This window comes from Delphinus delphis, chromosome 5, assembly GCF_949987515.2.
Source record: "Delphinus delphis chromosome 5, mDelDel1.2, whole genome shotgun sequence".
Classification (NCBI taxonomy): Eukaryota; Metazoa; Chordata; class Mammalia; order Artiodactyla; family Delphinidae; genus Delphinus; species Delphinus delphis.
The window spans coordinates 120,028,192-120,049,787 of record NC_082687.1 but is presented as its reverse complement, the minus strand read 5'-3'; the positions used below and the strand labels follow the sequence as shown (position 1 = coordinate 120,049,787).

The window sequence follows — 21,596 nt, the reverse complement described above, 5'->3', positions numbered from 1 at the left end:
CTGCTTATTTAAATAAACACAAGTCTTGTCACATGTGTATTTTAAAATATCAATTAAATTTAACTTTTTTATAATGATAAATTGTATATTTATAATTAGATATATTTATAATGATAAACAAAATAATCAGCAATTAAAGTCTTGCCAATTAGAAAACTAATAAGCAATGATGTGTCACTTTCATTCAAAAGTGGCATGTGGCAATACTATACGTCATGACAGAATACATATAAAACTTGTTATTGAAACTCAAAAAGAACAGCCAAAGGAAACTGATAAACAACTTCACAGGTTTATAAGGACTGTATAGGAGTTTAAAGTTGTAAGTTTTTCTTAAGAGTATTTCATATTCCATTCACATGCACATTTTTACACACATCCACAAATATATGAACTGTAAATGTTATGATGATATCTAAGAAAGTCCACACAAATTTATTTTTGTTTTACTCCTAAAACATAGATTTGGTCATGATTAGGTTAGAAGATAACATACATATCCCCAACTTCAATGAACTTCTTTGGGAAATGGCAGCCCTGAATAAATTACCAGCCCAACAGCTTGTACTCTGCTCATCAGTGGCAGAGCCAGGACTAGAAGGCAGGTGTCTTGTATGATAGTCGGTGTTCTATACTAATATATTTCCTCCACACGAAATAGACCTTAAAAAAAAATCTGACCTAAAATGACAGAAAGAATATCAGTGGATGTGTGGAATAGTGTCTGACTGCGAAGGGTCACAAAGGAATTTCCTAAGGTGATAGAAATGTTCTAGATCTTCATTGGTGGTAAGGGTTACACCAGTATATATAACTTTTCTCAAAACTCAAACTTAAAAAGGGTGAATTTATTGTATGTAAATTATGCCTCAATGAAGTTGATTTTTTAAAATTATAATACAACTTAAAAGCTCTGAGTATTAGTAGGAAAAAAAAAAAGAGGGAGGAGATACCTACAAGTATGTACAAATTATTGGTAAGAAACTAATGACTAAGGAACCAATTCCCTGGAGCCTGGCATTGCATTTATAACAAGAAAATAAATAATTTTATCACCAATTACAGCTGTTTCCTTTATTGATGGTAAATTAGCACAGGTTACAGATTTTCTTGGACATAAAATTAAAAGCAGAATGAATTACTTCCAACTCACAGTAATATAATAGCAAACATACAGTTTGTATAACAAAAGAAAAAAGAAAGGAAAGACACATAGAAAAGAAACTAGAAAGAAAAACTAAACTGTTAGCAATGGCTATCTCTATGTTGTAGAATTAGGGTAAGTTACTTTTTTTTTTGAAACTACAATGTTTTCCAGGTTTTCTCAAAGGAGCATACTTAAAAAATGTTCCCCACCCTAAATGCATAAGGAACAGTGCTTACTACAAAATAACACTCTGCATCTCTCTGCCCCTGTACATGATTTTAGGAATTACTATCTACTTTTTACAACCCTCTTGAAGGTACTGTAATGACCCTTAGTCATGGTAGTGCAATGCGGTAGAAAGAGTGTAAGATCTGGAGTCAGGAAACTTGGCAAATGCCCAACATTGCTAATCATGTTAAAGGAGAATATGTATGTTCCAGAAGGGTCTGCAAACAATGCCATGTAAGGAATTTAACCTTCTTCCTCCAATTTCTAAACCTTCTACATAAACACACATCCATATCCCAAAGAGTTAGTATAATAATGCAGTAAGAGATAAGACATAATTTTATAATATCTCCATTTATTTGTGAATGTATGTTTTAATAATTACCTCATATTTTAACTATTTACAACTAAATAACAAGTGGCTATAAATGTTCAAAATAATTTTAGTAATTGAAAAAACTGAACTTTGGTGTTTACTTGATGCTATGTACAGTTGATTTAAAGCTGATATCTCTTTCACTTCGAAAAAAGCCATAAATGTTTATAATACTGCTAACATATCTGTTAACATACCTTGGATTCACAGAACCGACGATCAATTCCATGCTGACATACTATTACTGATTTTGGTCTTTCCAGTTCATACTCCCGACATACGACATGAAAAACAAATGTCTGTCCCCACTCCAAGAGACAAGCCAGCTGCAAATAAGCCATGTCAGGTTGACAACACTGTTAGCATTCTAAACAATTGTTCAGAGTTTAAAATCTTATCAAGAATATTAATACAGCTTGAAAGAATCCAAAGAGTGCCTTATACCTGCTACATAATCTACTTGTTAACCAATATCATTTTTCTACCTTGACATCATTTATAAGCTTGTGTTACTTTTCATTTGTGAATGACAAAATGCATTGCCAAAATGAAAACTCATTTCAACTGAAAAATTCAACTTCAGCAACCTCTAAAGCAAGTATTTTTTTTCAAGGTTATATCTTTCGTCTTATATGATTAATCGGAATCCTCTGCACAGAAAAGCACCGAAAATTCTCTACCTAATAATAAACCAAGCTTTGAAGTGAAATTTATATCTATTAAGCTACAATTTTAGAAAATCAGGTATTCTGAAGATTGAAGAACTTTTATGAATAGAAGTTTAAGTAAGTATATATCAATTTTTCATCAAATATTGAGTTTAAGAAAAAACCTTAATTTTATAATTGGTTAGTTTACAATAAACACTGAGACACGGGTATACACGGTATTATCCCCCCCCCAAAAAAAGTACATATCTTGAACTCTCAGAAAACATGAATTTCACTTTTAAAACATACAAAGAATGGAATAAACACTAAAAGCACGTATGGATTCATGAACCTTGCAGGAAACAGTGATGCCATGATTCTAGTGCAGAAGAAAGAAATGTTTCATCTTCTAATAAGGGCAACATATATGAGAGTCTAGCAATCTTTAGATTAAAGGAATTGTGTCCAATCTTGGAGGGTCAGCACAGCTTCACTGCATGCTTGCTGGGAACAAACTGTTTTGTTATATGCTTCAGTTTTTACTTGTATATTTAGAGACAGAAAATGGCAGATAAAAAGACAGTTATGAGGCTACTGAGCAATGAATATTTGTTTTCACCATTATATATTTCTTTCCATTCATTTTTATATAAAATATCCCTTTTCAATTCCATTCATTTTCCTACTATTTCTAGAATCTTAATTTTTGCTGCCCTCCAACAATTTCCTTCAGATACACAAGGTATCTAGTCTTTATTCACCTGCTTGTTGCCACTACTTACCTCTAAATTACACGTATTTCACACTCATTCTGTAATTCTTTATTAAAAACTGAGTATGTACCTTTCTACCACATTCCAATCTTTTGAAACACCAATTATGAAACGCACATTATAAATACAGGCATACCTCAGAGATACTGTGGGTTTGGTTCCAGACCACAGCAATAAATTTGCAATATAGTGACTATAACAATAAAGCAAGTCACAAATACTTGGTTTCCCAGTGCATGTAGAAGTTATATTTACAAGTAACTAGTAGTCTATCAAGTGCACAATAACATTATGCCTAAAAAAACAACATACATACCTTAATTAAAAGATACTTTATTGCTAAAAAATGCTAACCTGAGCCTTCAATGATTTATAATCTTTTTGCAATAGTAACTAACATCAAAGATCACTAATCACAGATTACCATAACAGATGTAATAATAATGAAAAAGTTTAAAATATTGCAATAATTACCAAAATGTGACACAGACACATAAATTGAGCAAATGCTGTCAGAAAAATGGTGCTGATAGACCTGCTTGATGCAGCATTGCCACAAACCTTCAATTTGTAAAAACAAAAAAAGAAAGAAAGCAAAATCTGTGAAGCACAATAAAATGAGGTATGCCTGTAAATGGCTCAACAGGTGAAATATTACAGTAATACAGACATTGGACTAAATTTCAATGGTCCATTTCTAGAACTAAATACAGTCAGCCCTCTGTATCCTTAGGCTTCACATCTGCAGTTGGTTGAATCCACAGTTGGTTGAACCTGTGGATGCAGAACCTGTGGATAGGGAGGGCTGACTATAACCCTTTAGGCATCTGAGACCCCTCAAGACTAAGTGTGACAGTGAGGGGGAAGGAGAATTTATCCAAAAGGATCACAACTAGCACTCCAGACCAGATTTTCTCACCAATAAATTCATTTTTATTTTTCTAAACCAGTATCCATATCACTAAGTGGAGGTTCAAAAGATTTTGTCTTGTTTTGGGACATCACAAGTAAAGAATGATGCTACCTTAATAGTATAAATGCTGTTTTCAAATCCTACTTAAGAAATATACAAGGTAAAGTTCTTAGAAAATTATTCTGTGTACTGGGAAAACAAGATTGTTCCAACAGTGGAGAGCCAAGTAATGTAATTTTAATAATATATAATTTGATTTCCAGAAATTTCTCATCCTGAGTTTTTCTCAAAGAAAGTCTTGAATTCTTGAAAGTATTACACAGAACTATAAAACATCACAGCCGTCAATTTTAGGTGGCCCAGAAAAGTGAAACTTGTCTCTGACTCATATAATACTAAGAAAATTCTGAATGGCAAGTGGAAATAAAATGAACATTCAAATGGGCATATAACCTATTTTTGGGGAGGTGGGTGAGTAAAGGAAAAAAAAAAAAGTCAGGAGATAGCACTCTGAGAACTGAGAACATACCTGTGGTGCTGTGACCTTAGCTGTAAGGCTTCCAGCCTGCACATCAATTAGCCATGCGTATTCTAAGGAATCACTTCCCAAAGTAAGACCTTCTGCTGAGAACATAGCATGTGCTCTCAGCTGGAGACCTGACAAATTGATGTGACCTTCCCTGAGCACTTCATCCACAGGGGGTCGCTGCTGAAAACAATAATAAGACTGTAAGAAGCATAAGAAAAATCAGCATTATAATTGCTAGCTGCTTTTTCCCCCAGTGACAAAAGGTAAAAACATGCTATTTGGAAAATATGACTTTGGGATCCACAAGCTCCTAACACAACCTTGTACCCATAAAAGTAGTCTGTGTTAAGCTTCTTTAGTGACATTATCCATAAGAGCCCAACTGCAAAGCGAGACAGCAAAGTCCTAAAAAAAAAATGCAGATCTCTGATTGGTAACTGCCTCAATGAATAAAAAGAAACAAGTATTATAACTGAGAGGGAATGTAAGAGGCCAATCTTTTGTGACAAGGCAGGAATCATGAGATCGAAGTATTAAAAAGAAGAAAATAACATGGAAGAACAAAGACCATTAAGACCATAAAACAAGGAACTAGCAAAGAAAGCCATCTTTCATAAAGATTTTGAGAATTATGTAAATATTAAAAGGATAGATCCATCTTACAAGAATAATTATATATTCACAACTAAAAAGCAGCAACATTTCAAAGAGAAAATTTCTAAGACTTACTCAGAAAGCTAAAGCATATGTCCTAAAATAGGGTATTCCATGCAACACTGGTTTCACAGATGGTTATTAGAAATACAGAATAAAGTAAGTTTGGTAATGCCCTACCCATTAGTCACCAATTTCTATAGAATCTACCTCCCAATCTCTCACAAATGCACTGAGTTTCTTCCAGCTTCACTGCTATCATCCTGGTCCAAATAATACAACCTCTTGCCAGGATCTCCCAAGCCTTAACTTTTACATATCTCTGGTCCACACTCTACAAAACCACCACAGAGATCTTTTAAAATCAAGTTTTATCATGTTTTTATCTTAAGACTATTACATGCTACCAAAGTACCTCATTCCTCTCCTTGCAGCACTTTTTACACTTGAAATTATTTATCTTAATTTTACCATGACAGTCTTTTTAGTGTGTGTGTGTGCAGGCCATCTTACAGGGTTAATGTTCCTTGTTTCAACACAAATTTTGGGAACTGCGTTCATAAAAAAGTGTTTTTAAGAATAGAGTTAAGTTGAATTCATAAAGAATTCTTAAAAGTTCATTTCAAATTGTGAGTATAACAATAGCTCTAGAAACTCTTCTGACACATTTTTAAATTTTATTTTCGTCTAAGCTCTGTGACAATATATATAATCACTTAACTTCTCCAGGCCCCAGTTCCCTTCTGTTTTATCTGATGCAGCTGGAGAAGATGGTCAATAAAGATCACTTCTGGCACTGAGATTCAATAATTCTCAGGATAAAGCTTTTGATAGCTTTTTCTGAGCTCAAAAATACATGTGGATCTTGGCTTGGAAGAATCAATATTGTTAAAATGTCCACACTACCCAAAGCAATCTACAGACTCAATGCAATCCCTATCAAAGTTCCAATGGCATCTTTCAAAGAAATAGAACAAATAATCCTAGAATTCGTATAGAACCACAAAGAACCCCAAATACCCAAAGTAATCTTGAAAAAGACAAAAGAAAGCTGGAGGTATCATGCTCCCTTATCTCAAACTCTATCACATAGCTGTAATAATCAAAACAGTATGGTATTAGCATAAAAACAGACACATAAGTCAATGGAACAGAATAGAGAGCCCAGAAATAAACACACATATATATGGTCAATTAATTTACACCAAAGGATCCAAGAACATACAATGAGGAAAGGAGAGTCTCTTCAATAAACAGTGTTGGGAAAACTCAGTAACACATACTAAAAGAATGAAACTCAATCACTATCTTATACCATATACAAAAATCAACTCAAAATTAATTAGAGACTTGAATGTAAGACCTGAAACCATAAAACTCCTAGAAGAAAATATCAGAAGTAGACTCCCTGACATGGGCTTGGTGATTATTTTTTGAATCTAACACCAAAGGCAAAGCAACAAAAGCAAAAATAAACAAGTAGGACTATATCAAACTAAAAAGCTTCTTTGTAGCAAAGGAAACTATCAACAAAATGAAAAGGTGACCTGCAGAAGAAAAGAAAATATTTGCAGGGCTTCCCTGGTGGCACAGTGGTTGAGAAGCTGCCTGCCAATGCAGGGGACACGGGTTCGAGCCCTGGTCTGGGAAGATCCTACATGCCGCGGAGTAACTAGGCCTGTGAGCCACAACTACTGAGCCTGCACGTCTGGAGCCTGTGCTCCGCAACTAGAGAGGCTGCAACAGTGAGAGGCCCGTGCACTGCGATGAAGAGTGGCCCCTGCTCGCCGCAACTAGAGAAAGCCCTCACACAGAAACGAAGACCCAACACAGCCAAAAATAAGTAAATAAATAAATAAATTTATTTAAAAAAAGAAAATATTTGCAAATCATAAATCTGATACAGGTCTAATACCCAAAATATATAAAGAATTCCCACAACTCAATAGCAAAAAAACAAACAATCCAATTTAAGAAATGGGCAGACGATCTGAATAGCTATTTCTCCAAAGAGGACATGCAGAAGGTCAACAGACACATGAAAAGATGCTCAATGTCACTAAACATCAGGGAAATGCAAATCAAAACCATAGTGAGATATCACTTCACACCTGTCAGAATGGCTCTCATCAAAAAGAACACAAATAACAAATGTTGGCAAGGATATGGAGAAAAGGGAACCCTTGTGCACTGTTGGTGGGAATGTAAATTGGTGCATCCACTATGGAGAATAATGGTGGTTTCTCAAAAAATTAAAAATAGAACTGCCATATGATTCAGCAATTCCACTTCTGGGTAGTTATCCGAAGGAAACACTAATTCAAAGAGATACATGCATTGCCATGTTCACTGCAGTATTATTTACAAAAGCCAAGATACGGAAAAAACCTGTCTATCAGTGGATGAATGGATAAAGAAATTATGGTGAATATATATATATATATATATATATATATATACATACATATATATGTGTATATATATATATACACACACACATACAGTGGAATATCAGTCATAAAAAAAGAAGGAAATCTTGCCATTTGCAACAACATAAATGGACCTCGAGGGCAATATGCCAAGTGAAATAAGTAAGATAGAGAAAGACAAATACCATATGATCCCTCTTACATGTGGAATCTAAAAAAAGCTCATAGAATACAGAAAACAGATTGGTGGTTGCCAGAGCTGAGAGTAGGGGGTGGGGGAAATGGGTGAAAGGGGTCAAAAGGCAAAAGAAAATAAAGTGCATTTGGCCTTAAAGTTGGGGGGGAGGGGTTCATGCAGACGAGGCAGGGGGTATTGAGGGCATGATGCCTTTATCCGTCACTACCACCCAGCTTGTCTATTTTTATTATTTTTAGCCACATAGGTTATCACAGGGACCATCCAAATGTATTTTCCAAGAATGTTCAGGGCCCACATATGCATCTGCTGTTAGTATATTAGAGTACCATCAGAAAGTCAGCTATTTATGACTTTTGGATGCCACTGTACCTACACAGACACTTAGGTGAGTTTATCTCAAAGACAATGTCTATTTCTCAAAGACAATGAAGTCCACTCTTTGGAAAATACTAGAAAATGAAGGTTGATTTCTTGGTACTTCAAACCCAACATGCCCAGAAACGCATCATCTTCCCCTATAAACCAGTTCCTCCTCCCGCATTCTTTATCTCCCACTGGCTAAGTTAATTGCCCAAAGCAAAAACCAGGCATCATCCTGGATTCTATCCTCTCTCTCACCACCCACTGCCAAAAAAACAAAAACAAACATGTGGATCTTGTCTTGTCCTAAAGGTAAAGCCACCAATAAAGATTATATTCTAAATTTTATTACGGCTTGCATCGTTTAGTGGGTTGAATGGTGTCCCCTATGAAGACACGTTCAATTCCTAAGCTCAGGTACCTGTGAATGTGATCTTATTTGGAAATAGGGTCTTGACGAATGTAATCAAGTTAAAATTACACTGGATTACAGTGGGCCCTAATCCAAGGAACAGTGTCCTTGTAAGGGGAAAACTTAGACACACAGACTCATGGAGAGAATGCCACATGAAGACAGAGGCAGAGATTTGAGTGATACAACTACAAAACAAGGAATGCCAAGGATTGTTAGCGACCACCAAAAGCTAGGAAAAGACAAGGAAGGATCCTCTCCTACAGCCTTGAAAGAGAGCATGGCCCTGCCAAACACACCAATTTCAGACTTCCAGGCTCCAAAACTGTGAAAGAATAAGTTTCTGTTGTTCTAAGCCACCCAGTGTGGGGTACCTTGCATTGGCAGCCCTAGAAAACTAATATACATCAAAAGATGATCAAGTAAAAAGTGTGTGGTTTCATAAGTCAGACACAATAATAGACCCATCACATTAGATCCTTAACCTTGAAGTTCTGCACTAAGACTAATGCTACCAGAAATAAGCAGCTACAGGTGAGTGACCCAGAACTGAGTCTTGAGGGCAGTCACAGTGTGAAGCTTCCCACCATGAAAGAGTATTAGATAGTATAAAGACAAAAGAAGAAAATATTTCTTAGGAATGCTAGCACTACAAAATGTAAGCAAATTAAGTAGATAAGCAAATTCCAAGAAAATATTTATAGACTATGCTTGTCTTCGGGGTGAATTATGAAGTGTTAACCATCCAGGAAACAAAACATCACTAATACTTCTACTACTGCCTTGATATCTCCATTCCCTGAATTCCTTTTCTTATCACCAAATAAATCACACTTTACACTTCAGTCTCTGTACAAGTTTGCCAGTAATTCTATAATTAGGGTTAATATGAATTTTCATAATAAACTCAATAAAATATTTTTTATATCTACTGAAGTCTTTTGTGATTAAAATAGAAGTGATTAAAGTGATTAAAATAGAAGTTGAAGTATCACCAGGTACTCACAAGCAACCAGAGATGCTCACCTAAGATTCTCAGAACTCAGTCATAAGAAGATATTTCCCTTTTACCTTTACTAATTTCCTCAACAGACTGAAAAAAGGAGATGGGCTCCCTCTCCATACACTTGCCTCCCAAAATAAAAAAACAACCAATTCTAATGACCCACTAATTAGAGAGAGGACAAGAGTTATTTTTAAGGTTTCATGTGACAAGTTAAAAGTGTTAACACAAGTGAGATCTTTGTGATGATAGAATAGTTCTGTATCTTGATTTTGGTGGCAGTTACACAAATCTACACGTGATAAGATGACACAGAACTATGCACACATATTGTGCCAATGTCAATCTCCTGGTTTTGATACTATACCATAATTATGTAAAAGATCAACATGGAGGAAACACAGAAACTCTCTGTACTACCTTTGTAACCTCCTATAAATCTATAATTCTTCTGAAATAAAAGTTTTTAAAAAAAAATATTCTGTGGCAAAAACTATCATACATTAAGTGTTACGTTTTAGCTACTACAATAGAAAAATATAGTCAGTTATGGCAAAAGAGTGAAAAGGGGCATGCTCTTTTAAATCAGATGATCAGTTACTACATAGACTCCATAGTGAGTTATCATTCATTGATGATTCACTGTCAGATTCTTCCTCCTGTTTATAATTTTACTTTGCTTTGTACTAAAAAACATCATAGTTCTAAAACATACAACTTGACTAAAAGTAGGAAAGAGCCTTAAAGTAGTGGTAGACGCCAAGAGAAGCCATTGGCATTAAAAAATAATAAAGTAATAATCTACCCAGGAATGTAAAATATTCCCATTTGATGAATGTCACCAGTTCACTTCCAAAAGAGCCTCAGGAATATCTTGAGGAATTAACAAAGTATCTGGTAGGTACATTAGATGAAAAGAATAAATCATTGACCATGTAGGTACGCATGTTTTCAAGATTTATGGTACTGGTTAATATTAATACTTAGGTTGTGATTTTCAACACTATCTACCAACATTGTATACAATTAGTTTTTCCCTTCCATAAACATAAGAGAAAGTTAGAAAGTATTTCTTTCCATTTCTAAAAACAATAGATATTAAATATAATTGTTTGGGATCATATAAATAAGGAAATAAGCAGAGGAAAAAAAAGAAGAACTAAGATTCTTGAAACAATTCTCATATATACACACAATACAAAACTGCTTAGTACAGTTAAATTAAAGGTCCCTAATTTTAAGAGCTATATATTCCATGCTCTGAAGTTAACACATTGTTTTGACCCCAAAAATAGTAATAATAAATCTCTAAGTCTTTACCATAACTCAGTTTCACATTACCTGATAGTTATCACTGACAAACACATTCAGGGGTGACAGGACAAGTTGCAGCATGGTCTCCCTAAATCCTTTTTTCATTTCAAAACATAGTCTTTCCAAAAAAGCTGTAGGACACTCAGGGCCATCAGTAGTTCCATGCTAAAGTCAAGCAAAACACCATAATCAAGATACAGATAAAGACCAAGGAAGTACAGGAAAATAGAAATTACATTTATACAATTAAAAGACTGATATTTTACAAGGAGAAACAGTGCTTACTGACAAAAAAAAGTATTCTGTCCCCAGAAAAAGACATTAGGTTCACTAAGCACCAGAGGTGATTCCTTTCCCGTGCAACCCTAAGAACATGACATGGACCCAGTATGCAGCACGATGCTCTAGGGCCACACCCTCCCTATCTGGCCTGGCTCCAATGGCCATGGGTTCTTTGGACAATATAATCTGATTTCAAGTCAGCCCCAAGAGGCCCAAGGGTCATCCTTTAGAGTAAACCAGGATACTGTGCTGAATCCAAACCGCTGACACAACTCAACCTCCAGGGTCAAGTCTGAATCTTGATTTTGTAATAGGTCTAACATCCCAGACTGGTCTGGAGTTAGAGATAAAGGCTAAAAAAATATGAAGTCCTAGGACATCCATCAGGCTAACTATAAACCTAGCAACTCAACAGCATGGCAAAATGTTCTAAACTTATATAGAACAGCAAAGAAGGAACTAAAGTGAAAGAAGAAAAACAGAACGGAAAATTATCAGTGATCGGGTAATTATACTATGAAGAAAATAATAAACTAGCTTTATAAAAAGATAAATTCAGAAGTGTTTTTGAATGTGAATTATTTATGTAAGTGTGTGCACACACAGACACAGTTTCCTATGCTGAGTGGATTTCATAATAAACTCGACTATTTTGACACGTAAACACTTACAACAGGAAGACGCCCGTGAACTTTGTGCAAATTAACAAGTACAGTAATATCCCAAGGACGCAAGGTAAGCGGATGAATTGACTTGGCTGAACTTTCATTTTCTTTTTTGTCATTTTCCATTCCAACAGCAGTCCACCCAGAGCTGGATGATGTTGACAGTGACAGAACAGGACTTGAAATAACCTCTTCAAAATCCATATACATGTCATCTTCCCCAAAGTAGTTTTCCTACGAATATTGAGAATAAATTGCCGTCAAGAGATACGTAACAATAACTTTTCACCTTGGAGCCTGAAATCTGTAAACTAAGCAATTCTTTAACCTCTTTTAAAGCATCAGTCTATTTCCTTTAAATGAAAACAAGATACATATATTTAAGGCACCCACTTAATACTTAACTACATATATTTAAGCAGCCACTTACTTGGCTGATTAGCAAATAACTATTCCGTAGCAAAAAAAAAAAAAAACCCACAAAAAGTTACAGAAGTTTGTAGTAAAGCTTCATGATAACACCACCTCTAATTATAGCAAAAACTTGCAATTTAGATCCTAAAAGAAACCTATGAAGATTTGAAAGGTTCAGTTGTTTTCAATCTGTGCTTCTCAGAGTTCTGAGGTAATAATACCCAGAGATATCCTTTGAGGGAAGCAGATCAATTCACTAAAAATCAATTTTGAAAAATCCAATTAGCTAAATCTGTAATTTATATATTACAGTTGGAATATTTATCAGGAATGTTTTAACAGCTTTAATAAGAATGCCCCATTTTGGTTACTTGTGACAAAAACATTATAAATAGTTACCAAAACTTCCTTTCACACAGTTCATCCTGGTTTCTTAAGTATTCGAATTTCAGAAGTGTTTCAACAATTAATATCTGGTTTCTTTTGCATCAGAATTTAAATTTCTTTTTTAATTGAAATTCTTTTTTCTTCCTTATTAATTCCAAATTTAAATTTTGCCTATTTGATCTGTCAGTAGTAATCAAAAAGTTGTTAAAATATTCCAATTAACACTGTTGACTACATTTGCTCAATATTAAAACCAAGGTAGTATTTTGGTAAATTCTGCATTTTGGTTATTGACATATTTATTTTCTGGCTAGGGTTCTGGATATACGGCCAATTAATATCCTTTCACAGGAAAGGATATTGAAGGGCTTAAGGTCATTCAGTTAATTACTGGCAGGGCAAATATTAAAATCCCAAATATACTGACTTGCAGAACTGGGGCTTTTTCCTCTATTCTCTACTGTCATCTGCCTCTAAATAATACAGGTCCTACTTAGAACCTGCTTGATTTAATTGTGCTTATATAACTCCGAAGCACGGACAAATTCAAACACAAATAGAAAGGTAAATAAATATTGGTTTTTATCCTGAATTCCAACATTCAATTTGTAAAACTCAAAATAAATATCTAATTGATTTCAATCAACATTAAAAGCCTAGAATTATTTGGAGCAGTAGTTCTCCCTCAGATCATCTGAGAAGGCTTTTCAAAACATACATGCTGTCCCAGTCCTGGAGATGGGTTCATCAGGTTTATAGTGGCCATGGAGTCCAGAGACAAGTAGAAAATGGAAGTTCCTTTGGTGATTTTACCTGCAAATGGCCTCCAGACCTAATCATCTCTGCCCTACCTCCCCTCCACACAACTTATCTAAGGAGTCATAGTATTCTATTGATGTTTATTAGCTTTCAACATACTAAGAGTTACCAACAAATCATTAGAAATGTTATTCTTATTTTAGCTAATTTTTAAAAACACTAGCTTAATAATTTCTTATTTTTAAAAGATTCCCTTGTAGTCTCTTACAATTTTTAACCCTAAAAAGAAAAGGTTCCTATAGATTCCTACAATTAAAGGAAAAAGATTCTCTTGGGCATAATGTTCAATTTGCTACTAAACCAATCTCCACTTAATTATCTGAAATACAAATAACTCATATAAGATTCTTTAGGGATTACTGAATCTCCAACATAATAAAAGACATCTGCTAAGTTTTATTAAATGTGTCAATGACTGTTTTTAAAGAGTTATAAAACTCTTTTATGCGTTAACACATTTGTACCTGTTGAGTATTATCAACAAAATGTACTTTTTAAATCATAACTCTTTAAAAGCTAGCCTAATGTTAAATGTTTAATGTTGGTGTCTGATTTAAGTTTTGTGAGGATTTTTAATATGTGAGTTCCATCTATAAGAGTTAATTTCTTAAGGATTCACTAAAAAATTACCAAAAGTTTGATTGAAGTATCTGGCAAGTAGTAATATATTATGGCAAACTTTTATGATATTTTAACATTAATGAATGTATACAAATATTTACAAATACAAATAAAAATCCTATTTCCATTTTAAACAACCCTAGAAAAAACCATTGGCTTATAGAATTGGGAAAATGTATTCTTTTGTCAAGTTTTTAGCATGTATGACGTTAAGAATGGTAAACTATATCTTCCGTTTACTTATGAGTCCTCTGTAATTTTAATTTCCCAGAAATATTTTATTACATGAGTATCAAGTAACCTAGTTTAAGTAACAGGAGACTGTCATTTTATTCCCCAGCTAAAAATTAATACTTATCCAATCATACTCATTCCTCAAAATAAAAAAAGAAAAAGGAAAAAACAGGTATTATCAACAATAGTTAGAAGACAGCTGATAAAATCAGAAATGAAGGAAAAAAAAACCCTACAAATACTCTGTTTCCAATATTGTTTTTTAAAATCAAAACTTGATAGCCAGGCTTCTCTTCAAGACCAATAAAACTATTTTTTAATATTTTTTATTTTTTACATAATTTTTAAAGGTTATACTCCATTTACAGTTATTACAAAATAATGGCTATATTCCCCATTAAAACTATTTTTTAATAAGAAAAACATATATGTCATATATACCCTTAATCCATGGTTACTATTTGCTACCACTGATATGCTACCACTATTTAGATTCAGATTTCCTTCTTCCATTAAGAATGCAGGAAGATGGCGGAAGAGTAAGACGCGTAGAACACCTTCCTCCCCACAGATACATCAGAAATACATCTACACGTGGAACAACTCCTACAGAACACCCACTGAACACTGGCAGAAGACCTCAGACTTCCCAAAAGGCAAGAAACTCCCCACGTACCTGGGTAGGGCAAAAGAAAAAAGAATAAACAGAGACAAAAGAATAGGGACGGGACCTGCACCAGTGGGAGGGAGCTGTCAAGGAGGAAAGGTTTCCACACACTAAGAAGCCCCTTCGTGGGCGGAGACTGCGGGTGGCGGAGGGGGGAAGCTTCAGAGCCTCAGAGGAGAGCGCAGCCACAGGGGTGCGGAGGGCAAAGCGGAGAGATTCCCGCACAGAGGATGGGTGCCGACCAGCACTCACCAGCCCGAGAGGCTTGTCTGCTCACCAGCCGGGGCGGGTGGGGTCTGGGAGCTGAGGTTCGGGCTTCAAAGGTCAGACCCCAGGGAGAGGACTGGGGTTGGCAGCGTGAACACAGCCTGAAGGAGGCTAGTGCGCCATGGCTAGCCAGGAAGAATCCGGGAAAAAGTCTGGACCTGCCGAAGAGGCAAGAGACTTTTTCTTCCCTCTTTGTTTCCTGGTGCTCTAGGAGAGGGGATTAAGAGCGCTGCTTAAAGGAGCTCCAGAGATGGGCGCGAGCTGCGGCTAACAGCGCAGACCCCAGAGACGGGCATGAGACGCTAAGGCTGCTGCTGCCGCCACCAAGAAGCCTGTGTGCGAGCACAGGTCACTATCCACACCCCTGTCCCGGGAGCCTGTGCAGCCCGCCACTGCCAGGGTCCCGTGATCCAGGGACAACTTCCCCAGGAGAACGCATGGCACCCTCAGGCTGGTGCAACGTTACGCCGTCCTCTGACGCCGCAGGCTCGCCCCGCACTCTGTGCCCCTCCCTCCCTGCAGCCTGAGTGACCCAGAGCTCCCGAATCAGCGGCTCCTTTAACCTGGTCCTGTCTGAGCGATGAACAGACGCCCTCCGGCAACCTACACGTAGAAGTGGGGCCAAATCCAAAGCGGAGACCCCGGAGCTGTGAGAACAACGAAGAGAAAGGGAAATCTCTCCCAGCAGCCTCAGAAGCAGTGGATTAAATCTCCCCAATCAACTTGATGTACCCTGCATCTCTGGAACCTGAATAGACAATGAATCATCCCAAATTGAGGAGGTGGACTTTGAGAGCAAGATTTATTATTTTTTCCCCTTTTCCTCTTTTTGTGAGGGTGTATGTGTATGCTTCTGTGTGAGATTTTGTCTGTATAGCTTTGCTTTCACCATCTGTCCTAGGGTTCTGTCCATCTGTGGTTTTTTTTGTTTTTTATTTTTACTTAAAATTTTTTTTTCTTAATAATTATATTTTATTTTAATAACTTTTATTTTATCTTACTTTATTTTATTTTATTTTGTCCTCCTTCTTTCTTTCTTTCTACTTTTTCCCCCATTTATTCTGAGCCATGTGAATGAAAGGCTCTTGGTGCTGCAGCCAGGAGTCAGTGCTGTGCCTCTGAGGTGGGAGAGCCAACTTGGGACACGTGTCCACAAGAGACCTCCCAGCTCCACGTAATATCAAACGGTGAAAATCTCCCAAAGATCTCCATCTCAACACCAAGACCGAGCTTCACTCAACGACCAGCAAGCTATAGTGCTGGACACCCTGTGCCAAACAACTAGCAAGACAGGAACACAACCCCACCCATTAGCAGTGAGGCTGCCTAAAATCATAATAAGGCCACAGACACCCCAAAACACACCACCAGACGTGGACCTGCCCACCAGAAAGACAAGACCCAGCCTCATCTACCAGGACACAGGCACTAGTCCCCTCCACCAGGAAGCCTACACAACCCACTGAACCAACCTTAGCCACTGGGGACAGACACCAAAAACAACTGGAACTATGAACCTGCAGCCTGCAAAAAGGAGACCCCAAACACAGTAAGATAAGCAAAATGAGAAGACAGAGAAAACAAAGCAGAGGAAGGAGCAAGATAAAAACCCACCAGACCTAACAAATGAAGAGAAAATAGGCAATCTACCTGAAAAAGAATTCAGAATAATGACAGTAAAGATGATCCAAAATCTTGGAAGTAGAATAGACAAAATGCAAGAAACATTTAACAAGGTCCTAGAAGAACTAAAGATGAAACAAGCAACGATGAACAACACAATAAATGAAATTAAAAATACTCTAGATGGGATCAATAGCAGAATAACTGAGGCAGAAGAACGGATAAGTGACCTGGAAGATAAAATAGTGAAAATAACTACTACAGAGCAGAATAAAGAAAAAAGAATGAAAAGAACTGAGGATGGTCTCAGAGACCTCTGGGACAACATTAAATGCACCAACATTCGACTTATATGGGTCCCAGAAGAAGAAGAGAAAAAGAAAGGGATTGAGATAATATTTGAAGAGATTATAGTTGAAAACTTCCCTAATATGGGAAAGGAAATAGTTAATCTAGTCCAGGAAGCACAGAGAGTCCCATACAGGATAAATCCAAGGAGAAATACGCCAAGACACATATTAATCAAACTGTCAAAAATTAAATACAAAGAAAACATATTAAAAGCAGCAAGGGAAAAATAACACACAAGGGAATCCCCATAAGGTTAACAGCTGATCTTTCAGCAGAAACTCTGCAAGCCAGAAGGGACTGCCAGGACATATTTAAAGTGATGAAGGAGAAAACCTTACAACCAAGATTATTCTACCCAGCAAGGATCTCATTCAGATTTGATGCAGAAATTAAAACCTTTACAAACAAGCAAAAGCTGACAGAGTTCAGCACCACCAAACCAGCTTTACAACAAATGCTAAAGGAACTTCTCTAGGCAAGAAACACAAGAGAAGGAAAAGACCTACAATAACAAACGCAAAACAATTAAGAAAATGGGAATAGGAACATACATAATGATAATTACCTTAAATGTAAATGGATTAAATGCTCCCACCAAAAGACACAGACTGGCTAAATGGATATAAAAACAAGACCCATATATATGCTGTCTACAAGAGACCCACTTCAGACCTAGGGACACATACAGATTGAAAGTGAGGGGATGGAAAAAGATATTCCATGCAAATGGAAATCAAAAGAAAGCGGGAGTAGCAATTCTCAAATCAGACAAAATGACTTTAAAATAAAGACTATTACAAGAGACAAAGAAGGACACTACATAATGATCAAGGGATCGATCCAAGAAGAAGATATAACAATTGTAAATATTTATGCACCCAACAGAGGAGCACCTCAATACAAAAGGCAAATACTAACAGCCATAAAAGGGGAAATTGACAGTCACACATATTTAGTAGGGGACTTTAACACCCCACTTTCACCAACGGACAGATCATCCAAAATGAAAATAAATAAGGAAACACAAGCTTTAAATGATACATTAAACAAGATGGACTTAATTGATATTTATAGGACATTCCATCCAAAAACAACAGAATACACATTTTTCTCAAGGGCTCATGGAACATTCTCCAGGATAGATCATATCTTGGGTCACAAATCAAGCCTTGGTAAATTTAAGAAAATTGAAATCATATCAAGTATCTTTCTGACCACAGTGCTATGAGACTAGATATCAATTACAGGAAAAGATCTGTAAAAAGTACAAACACATGGAGGCTAAACAATACACTACTTAATAACGAAGTAATCACTGAAGCAATCAAAAAGGAAATCAAAAAAAACCTAGAAACAAATGACAAAGGAGACAGACGACGCAAAACCTAAGGGATGCAGCAAAAGCAGTTCTAAGAGGGAAGTTTATAGCAATACAATCCTACCTTAAGAAACAGGAAACATCTCCAATAAACAACCTAACCTTGCACCTAAAGCAATGAGAGAAACAAGAACAAAAAAACCCCAAAGTTAGCAGAAGGAAAGAAATCATAAAGATCAGATCAGAAATAAATGAAAAAGAAATGAAGGAAACGATAGCAAAGATCAATAAAATTAAAAGCTGGTTCTTTGATAAGATAAACAAAATTGATAAACCATTAGCCAGACTCATCAAGAAAAAAAGGGAGAAGACTCAAATCAATAGAATTAGAAATGAAAAAGGAGAAGTAACAACTGACACTGCAGAAATACAAACGATCATGAGAGATTACTACAAGCAACTCTATGCCAATAAAATGGACAATCTGGAAGAAATGGACAAATTCGTAGAAATGCACAACCTGTGAAGACTGAATCAGGAAGAAATAGAAAATATGAACAGACGAATCACAAGCACTTAAATTGAAACTGTGATTAAAAATCTTCCAAGAAACAAAATTCCAGGAGCAGATGGCTTCACAGGCGAATTCTATCAAACATTTAGAGAAGAGCTAACACCTATCCTTTTCAAACTCTCCCAAAATATAGAAAGGGAGGAACACTCCGAAACTCCTTCTACGAGGCCACCATCACCCTGATACCAAAACCAGACAAAGATGTCACAAAGAAAGAAAACTACAGGCCAATATCACTGATGAACACACATGCAAAAATCTTCAATAAAATACTAGCAAACAGAATCCAACAGCACATTAAAAGGATCATACACCATGATCAAGTGGGGTTTATTCCAGGAATGCAAGGATTCTTCCATATAGGCAAATCAATCAACGTGATACACCATATTACAAATTGAAGGAGAAAAACCATATGATCATCTCTATAGATGCAGAGTAAGTTTTTGACAAAATTCAACACCCATTTATGATAAAAACCCTGCAGAAAGTAGGCATAGAGGGAACTTTCCTCAACATAATAAAGGCCATATATGACAAACCCACAGCCAACATCATCCTCAATGGTGAAATACTGAAATCATTTCCACTAAGATCAGGAAGAAGACAAGGTTGCCCACTCTCACCACTCTTATTCAACATAGTTTTGGAAGTTTTAGCCACAGCAATCAGAGAAGAAAAGGAAATAAAACAAATCCAAATCAGAAAAGAGGAACTAAAGCTGCCACTGCTTTTCAGGTGACATGATACTATATAGAGAGAATCCTAAAGATGCTACCAGAAAACTACTAGAGCTGGTTAATTAATTTGGGAAAGTAGCAGGATACAAAATTAATGCACAGAAATATCTTGCATTCCTATACACTAATGATGAAAAATCTGAAAGTGAAATTAAGAAAACACTCCCATTTACGATTCCAACAAAAAGAATAAAATATCCAGGAATAAACCTACCTAAAGAGACAAAAGACCTGTATGCAGAAAATTATAAGACACTGATGAAAGAAATTAAAGATGATACAAATAGATGGAGAGATATACCATGTTCTTGGATTGGAAGAATCAACAATGTGAAAATGACTCTACTATCCAAAGCAATCTACAGATTCAATGCAATCCCTATCAAACTACCAATGGCATTTTTCACAGAACTAGAACAAAAAATTTCACAATTTGTATGGAAACACAAAAGACCCTGAATAGCCAAAGCCATCTTGAGAATGAAAAACAGAGCTGGAGGAATCAGGCTCCCTGCCTTGAGACTATACTACAAAGCTACAGTAATCAAGACAGTATGGTACTGCCACAAAAAGAGGAATATAGCTCAATGGAACAGGATAGAAAGCACAGAGATAAACCCATGCATATATGGTCACCTTATCTTTGATAAAGGAGGCAGGAATGTACAGTGCAGAAAGGACAGCCTCTTCAATAAGTGGTGCTGAGAAAACTGGACGGTACATATAAAAGTATGAGATTAGAACACTCCCTAACACCATACACAAAAATAAACTCAAAATGGATTAAAGACCTAAATTTAAGGCCAGACACTATCAAACTCTTAGAGGAAAACATAGGCAGAACACTCTATGACATAAATCATAGCAAGATCCTTTTTGACCCACCTCCTAGAGAAATGGAAATAAAAACAAAAATAAACAAATGGGACCTAATGAAGCTTCAAAGCTTTTGCATAGCAAAGGAAACCATAAACAAGACCAAAAGACAACCCTCAGAATGGGAGAAAATATTGGCAAGTTAAGCAACTGACAAAGGATTAATCTCCAAAATTTACAAGCAGCTCATGCAGCTCAATAATTAAAAAAAAAACAACCCAATCCAAAAACGGGCAGAAGACCTAAACAGACATTTCTCCAAAGAAGACATACAGATTGCCAACAAACACATGAAAGAATGCTCAACATCATTAATCATTATAGAAATGCAAATCAAAACTACAATGAGATATCATCTCACACCAGTCAGAATGGCCATCATCAAAAAATCTACAAACAATAAATGCTGGAGAGGGTGCGGAGAAAAGGGAACACTCTTGCACTGCTGGTGGGAATGTGAACTGGTAAAGCCACTATGGAGAACAGTATGGAGGTTCCCTAAAACACTACAAATAGAACTACCATATGACCCAACAATCCCACCACTGGGCATATACCCTGAGAAAACCATAATTCAAATAGAGTCATGTACCAAAATGTTCATTGCAGCTCTATTTACAATAGCCAGGAGATGGAAACAACCTAAGTGTCCATCATCGGATGAATGGATAAAGAAGATGTGGCACATATATACAATGGAATATTACTCAGCCATATAAAGAAACGAAATTGAGTTATTTGCAGTGAGGTGGATGGACCTAGAGTCTGTCA

General features: G+C 36.1%; 1 protein-coding gene across 1 annotated transcript in view; it reads right to left on the bottom strand.

The window, feature by feature from the left end:
• The window catches only part of BLTP1 (bridge-like lipid transfer protein family member 1), a 204,572-nt gene that overhangs the window by 113,990 nt on the left and 68,986 nt on the right, over positions 1-21,596 (bottom strand). The window contains exons 21-24 of the mRNA XM_060013201.1: positions 11,941-12,168; positions 11,015-11,152; positions 4,617-4,796; positions 1,949-2,077 (exon numbers count right to left, since the gene is read on the bottom strand). Of these exons, the coding sequence (XP_059869184.1) occupies positions 1,949-2,077; positions 4,617-4,796; positions 11,015-11,152; positions 11,941-12,168 (675 nt within the window). The remainder of the gene's footprint in view (positions 1-1,948; positions 2,078-4,616; positions 4,797-11,014; positions 11,153-11,940; positions 12,169-21,596) is intronic.